Source organism: Polypterus senegalus, chromosome 3, assembly GCF_016835505.1.
Source record: "Polypterus senegalus isolate Bchr_013 chromosome 3, ASM1683550v1, whole genome shotgun sequence".
Lineage (NCBI taxonomy): Eukaryota > Metazoa > Chordata > Cladistia > Polypteriformes > Polypteridae > Polypterus > Polypterus senegalus.
In genome coordinates, this window is record NC_053156.1 from 36,117,148 (window position 1) to 36,123,974 (window position 6,827).

Below are 6,827 nucleotides of genomic sequence, written 5' to 3' on the forward strand. Positions count from 1 at the left end.
GAGCTGTCATCCAGCTCATTCTGGGGCAACTTTTAGTGGAAGGCCAAATAGCAATACTGGTTCTTGTGAACTAATTATGTATACTGTTTATAGCACTTGTCACTTGTATAGGCAGCTTTAAAAATTAAGTCATTGTAACTTGCCATTTAATGGAATAGGTCTTGTATGAACTGATTATTACTATGTTGAGTAGTCATTTCTGCTGGATCAGTTCTTAATCTTAGTTTGCTTATTCAGACCAGATTCGTTTCCTTCAATCTTTGCACTTGTCTGTGCTTTTGCTGCCACTATTGCAATATTTACTTCTAGATGTGCTTTTTGTGTGTGTCTCAAAAAATGCAGACAGTATTTTAGATGCAGTTTTTCCAGTGTATTATACAGTTTAATCAAATGAATAATCCCTGTGTCAGTTTGTTCCATTTAGAACAAGACATTTCTTCTTTTGGTCTGAGAACTTTGGAATACTTGTGTTTTTGCTTTGTCCATCCTTTTTATGTTGTAAAGAAGAAGACAGATTCAGTTTAATGTTGCACCACGCATTAGACTGGCTGTTGGGGACTTCATTAGGAAACTCCGCACTTATTACACCCTTACACTTTTTAATGCTGTCATTGGAAAATATACCAACACTATAAGTCTTCCTATTGAGTTTGTTTGTCTCTTTGTATTTAGGAAAAAGGCAACAACAAAGCCATCAAACGAACCCCCAGCTCAGAGAAGAATAGTGGTGAAACTGACACAAAAGATGAACCAGCATCTCTCGTCAACGGAGTCTCGTAAATGAAGAAATGAAGAATGATGCGCTAAATGATGGGGCCATGGCCTCAGAACCTTTTCTCTATGGTGACCTGCTTGCATTGATGTTAACAGATAAAACATGAAACAATACAAATGAAAAAAAAATCCACACAACCTACTTAACACAAACACTACGTACAATATGTATCCTACATATCTAAGAAACAATCTTTAGCTATCTATCTTATCTATCAGTACTAGTGCTTATTTAACTAGCTTGCCAAAAAAGCTGATGGATATGTTTTTGGTGTTTAAGGAAAAAAAAAATCAACAGAATGTGACATTTTTCGTTTTCTTTTTGTTTGTTTTCTGACCGGACTGGACTTGGCTGCGCTCCCCTATTGTTAGGTGGGGGTGGAGTTAGTGAGAGAGTAATTGAGAAGGGAGTAGCTGGCAGTGGATTGACTTTGGGTGGTGTTGGGATGGGGTTGAGCGAGGGGAAAAATAATAATAAAAAAAAAAAAAAAAACACTTCAATGTCTTTATCCTGGTTTTGACTTAAAAAATAAAATGTAGAGAGAGAAAACAAGCTGAAATTAAAAATTCTATATATTGAAATGAGACATTGTGCCTTGAACTTGCAAAAGTATTGTGTGTTCTGAAATGAACTGAGAGGGCTTTTTTGTTGTTTATTGGTAAGAGATTGAGCAGGCCAAGAAAAAAAAAAGCGAATGGAGGAGGACTGGAAAAGAGCAGTGCAGTAGAATGGGTAGTCTGATAAAGCAGATCTGCTCTTTGGTCATTTGTTGTAAGAATAAAACGCGTGCCAATTTTTACAAAGATTGGCATCAGCTGTTGGGAAAGAAGAGAACTGTATAATTCACTAGGGAAGATAAGATGCAAAGGAGGAAGAAGTGGGATGCCAGACAGCACATAGTCTATGAAAATGTGTCAAGTGATGTGTTGTGGTATGTGTGGTTCAAAATGAAGGAAGAAAAAAAATGAAAATAATAAATAAAACACACTCCAGAAAACTTGGTCTTGTAAGTGCGGTTACTGACACTTAGCAGATGCATTGTGTAGAATACTAGCTTAAATTAGTAACACAGGTAGCCATTCTTTTATTTTATTTTTTTTTAAGGAGGGAACATTCTATTTTTGTCAGCTTACAATAAGGACCGTGGTCCTTCCAAGGTTATTGAAATGGTGAGGTTGCTTCTGCAGGTTTTGTGCACAGAATGTTTTGATTTTCCATTCCCCTAACACATTAGAGCTCTTACTGTCTGGGCTAGAAGAATGAGGGACTAGTGGTATTCCATCTGTACTACATGGCAAATGTGTTGCTTTTGTCACTGTGTGTACTGTGCAACGCATAGGGGACATTGTGTGGATAGGATCAGTTGTGTCATCCAAGCTGAATTTTAGTTGCAAATCGTAAATCACAACACTAGACCTTTTTGCACCTTTGGATGAATTTACTCTGTAAAGCATGCCTCTGTTATACACATGTGGCCAAGCAGATTTTTCAACGTAAATGGCTTGTGAAATGTGCACAGCCATTAAAATGTGGCTCCAGTATATGCTGCTCTTAGTGGAAGAACGATGAAGTGGGTGGACCTGCTGAACTTCATGACTCACACAGCTTTGTGTGTATTTCTTTTCTATTTATTTGTTGTACAGTATTTAAAAAAATGTTTAGCAGAAAAAGAGCATTGCAGCTAATGTATCTCATTATACTGAGATAATATGTAGAGAGAATGTCTTTGGAAAGATCTTGAAGTGCTACTGTATTTGAAACAATTATTTTAGATGTTAGAACCTGAAATTTGGGAGTCTTTGTGCCAGTTTCATCGCACTGGCAGTAAACCCCATCATGCAGCACTAAAGTATTTCTTCAGACAGCTGTTCTTCGTTTATTGGAATAAAGTATCTCCTCTTTATTTGGCAGACATGAGGGGCAGTAAGCAAGGTCACTAGACATGCTGTGTGGAGTTTCTCGCCTTCTGATTTCCCATTTCATGTATTGCAATATAATCCCAAAGATGTTAGAGGCCACATTCAGTATGAGGATGCCTTGAACATCTGACAGCTCCAAGCTAAAACATTGGCAGTTCAGTCTCAATAACATGTTTGAAGTATAAGCAGGAAAAACTTTGTTGGGGCTGCAGTAGCGGTTAATTTAAATGCAATTAATGGGTCCATTAGTGTGGTCCCTGCTTCAAGACCCAGTGTATTGATTTTTGAGTTGCTGATTGCAATTATGGTAAACCACCCAAGTTGCATAGTGGCCTAAGGCTGCCCCAAACATTCCTGCCGCTCTACAGTGCTCCTCCTCTGCTTTTATCTTATTCAAAACTAACTTTCAGCTTGTGTGTGTGTGTGTGTGTGTTCAGTTTCATTATTTTTGTATCAAGTCCTCGCATGCGTTTTATTTGGGTCAAAACATGCTCTAGCCTGGAAGGACGGGGAACGGGAATCATTTAAGCCATCTTTCAGGTGTTTCATCTTCCTCCTTAACTGTGCAGCAAAGCTGGCCCTGTAAGAAGATTAAAAAAAAACTTTTTTTTTTTTTAAAATACAGTTCTCCTACCCTTTTTATTTTAAACCATTTGAATCATGGTGGCAAAGAATATGCCCTCTGAATGTCATTTGATCTGTTACAGTAAGGGAAAAACTGCATTGCAAGACATGTATTGATTATGGTGTTACTCCACAGTTGATCAGTGTGATACAGTGTTATCCCACTTTTCTTGGCAATAAGACTCCAATCTCAATGGAAAAAGACTCAATAAAAAGGCTGTTTTTCAAATTTGACTGCTTTCTTTCTTTCTTTCTTCCTTCAAAGATGTTCTGTTCCTTTGGGAGCACTAAGTATCAAGTTATTTAGAGATCTTTTTATTGCCCCCAATCCCCCCCTTTATCTATTGTAAATTAACATGGGATAATCCGAACCAGTTGGACTTGAAAGGTGAAATTTAAATCAAGTAACATTTGATCTATTTATCCGATAGAAGGTGCCATCTGAAATTACCTTTTCAGTTGTTCATATCTTATAGCATGCAGCTTACAAAACATGCTTCAAATATATTTCCCTATCCACCTTATTGATTTAAAGAAAAAAGTAACCCTGTTTGAGTGTAACTGGAGATGAAATGCATTGGGTTTGAACTTAAATGTTATGCTGAATTGTATATGATCCACTAGAGGGTGATGTTTGATTATTTTTATTTAACTGTTGTCATGAAATATATTTGAAAATTGCAAGGGCTTATAGTACATTTACTGTATATCAGTGTTTTTTTTGTTTTTTTTTTAAACATATGGTTTATTAGCCCGTACTGTGACTACTTTGAATTACATACCGGCCCATTTGGGAGGGGACTGAACAGGCAGCCTTGAAATTTACAGTCCAGTGGCCTACTCGCTGCTTGCCTTTTAAAGAAGTACACTTTTTTTTTTTTTTTTTTTGTCATGCTGTAATTCTAGATTGGATAGTGGTTAGCAGTCCTCCCTTAAAACAATAGGAATTATATGTTTACCCTTTGGCCACAGGAGATGTCTCCAAGCAACTTGCTGAAACACAGGCTTAGAAGTAAGGTATATAGTAAGGAAGGAAGGAAATTGTGATGCTGGAGAGTGGGTTGATATGCTGTATGTGGAATAGCACAGGTAAGTAACAATTCGGCTGCACTCTGTACATGTAACAATATTGACCCTCTGAACATATCTCATAACTCAAACATACAGTGCCTATAAAAAGGCATCCCTTGGAAATGTTCATTTTATTGTTGTACAACATTGAATCCCAGTGGATTTAATTTGGCATTTTTGACCTTGAGCAACAGCAAAGACTCTTTCATGAAAGTCCAAATTGGAGGGAGTTGGTAAAATGTGAGATACCCTACACAATGAACATAAAAGAAAACTCCAAGCAACTCCCTGAAACTGGGAGTGAAAAGCACAAGCCAGGGGATGGAGACAAGAAGAGATCTAAGTCACTGACTATCCAAAGTTATCATTACGAAATAGAGTATGCCAGCCAAAGTTTATAAAAATAAAATACTATTGAGGGAGTCCACCTGGAGAACTCGGAAAGACTTACAAGCTTGGATGGCTGAGACTGGATGGACTGTGCAGACAACTATTGTTTGGGTGTTTCACCATTCATGACTTTTATGGAAGAGTGGCAAACAGAAAAATCGCATATGACATCTCAGCTAGTATATCCAGAAGGGCAAAGATGATAGAGACTTGTGTACACAGACTCGTGTCTGCCAACTGTGCATCTACTAAATACTGACTTGAAACAGGGGACATACTTATGAGATCCTTTTTTTTTTTTATTTAGATTTGAAAATAAAATCACTTTGCAGAGATCTTTTCACATTTTTTTTTTTCTGCTGTTCAATGTCAAAAAATCCAAGTAGAATCCACTTTGGTAAAAAAAAAAACACTGAATCAAAGGGGTGACTAACTGCACAGAATGCAGGTCCATTGCACCCGTTGCTGACCAGGATAGCCTGCAGGTGATCTGCATCTCTGCCATGGAGAAGCGAGTTTGGAAGGTGGATAGATGGACAGATGCACTAAATGTGTTTATAATTTTATATATCTGCAATTTTAAGATCTCTTAAATGCAATTCTTACTATCTGAAAATGCTAAATGTTAATTTTGTTTTCTATCCATGTCTAGCCAATAAACGTACAAGACAACTGCTAAATGTGGCACTTTCAAGCTGGCTTAATCCATGGCAGAAAGCTGAGCCACTGCCGTGCTCACTAATGCACACAGAGGGGATGATTTAGGACTGACAACTAATTTAACATGTACTGTACACGTTTTGGGGATTGAAGAGGAACTAAAAAAGAATGTTAAGGGTCTAGCTGTAGGCACCTGGAGCTTCCTGAGCAGCAAGCTGGATTCCCATGTTTATGTCACATGGTTTACACTGCAGAAAATATGAAGAGCCAGGCAGCTCTGTCACTACCTGATCCTACACAAGAGACCATTGACCTACGTGACACGCCCCCTCGCCAGACACGCCCCCTCAACAGTCTTCTTCATTCAGTAGTTTGATAACTCCTCCCACAGTGCTAACCTTGAAACATCCATATGCTGTAGTTATGAGAATGAAACACAAGGTGACTGACGCATAACACAAAGGATGCCAAATGTCATAGAATGTGTGCAGTTTGATTGGCTCCTTAACGTGGCAAAGCTCTGGATATCTACAGAGACTCTATAGGGGGAAAAAAAAAAAAAGATTTTATACCCTGCAAAATGCATGATGAAATTGTGGCCCATAAGATTTTGTTTCGTTAACTTTTGAAAGACCTATTATCCAAGTATGTATCAATAAAGCGTATTGTTTCTCAACACTAGTGGAATTTATTTACGTTCCTTAAAATTTCTGGATAGAGTGGTTAGTACTACTACCTCGTCAGTTATAGGATACACATTGGACCCCCTGGAGGTTGTAGCAAAGGAGTGAATTAAAACAAAACAGAGTGCCATTATGAACAATATTGCACATCCTCTCTCTGACACACTAACACTGAGGACTTTCAGCCAATGAATTGTTCAGCAGAAATGTGTCGAGAAACACCGTGGGTGCTCCTTTATACCAACAGCAATACGTCTAGGTCTGCATAATCCTGCATTGGGACTGGCAAGTCAGAACTTTTCTTTCTTTGTAACGTTTTTGCATTTTAGTCATTGGGTGTGTGTATATTTATTTAACAATCTATGTATTTATTTAAAGAGCTTTTGTAAAAATCTAAATTTACCCCTGGGGAGAAACAAATTTCTATCTATCAATCATCCTGGTTTCCAATAGAAGTGTGGAGTTCAGCACATCACCGGTGTCTCGCTACCTGCCTTTGAGGACCTTCAGCACAAATGATGCCTGCAGCGACCATGTAGAATTGTTAGAGACCCCGCTCACATCAGTAGAGCAGTCTGTATCAGCACCAGCAGGTTTAGAAACTGCTTCTACCCTGCAACTCACCCAGCTGAGTTCAAAATCAAGTGGTAGGCCACCTCGCCATAATATCATGTGTGTACCCCCTAGGACTCTGTAACCACCTCA

The 6,827-nt window shown here is 38.3% G+C and overlaps 1 protein-coding gene across 3 annotated transcripts in view; it reads left to right on the forward strand.

The window, feature by feature from the left end:
• fxr2 (fragile X mental retardation, autosomal homolog 2) overlaps positions 1–3,552 on the forward strand; it is a 110,986-nt gene extending 107,434 nt beyond the window's left edge. For all 3 annotated transcript variants that reach the window (XM_039746938.1, XM_039746940.1, XM_039746939.1), the window contains one exon: positions 673–3,552. In XM_039746938.1, coding sequence (XP_039602872.1) covers positions 673–780 — 108 coding nt within the window. In that variant the 3' untranslated portion in view covers positions 781–3,552. The remainder of the gene's footprint in view (positions 1–672) is intronic.
• Positions 3,553–6,827: the final 3,275 nt, after the last annotated feature.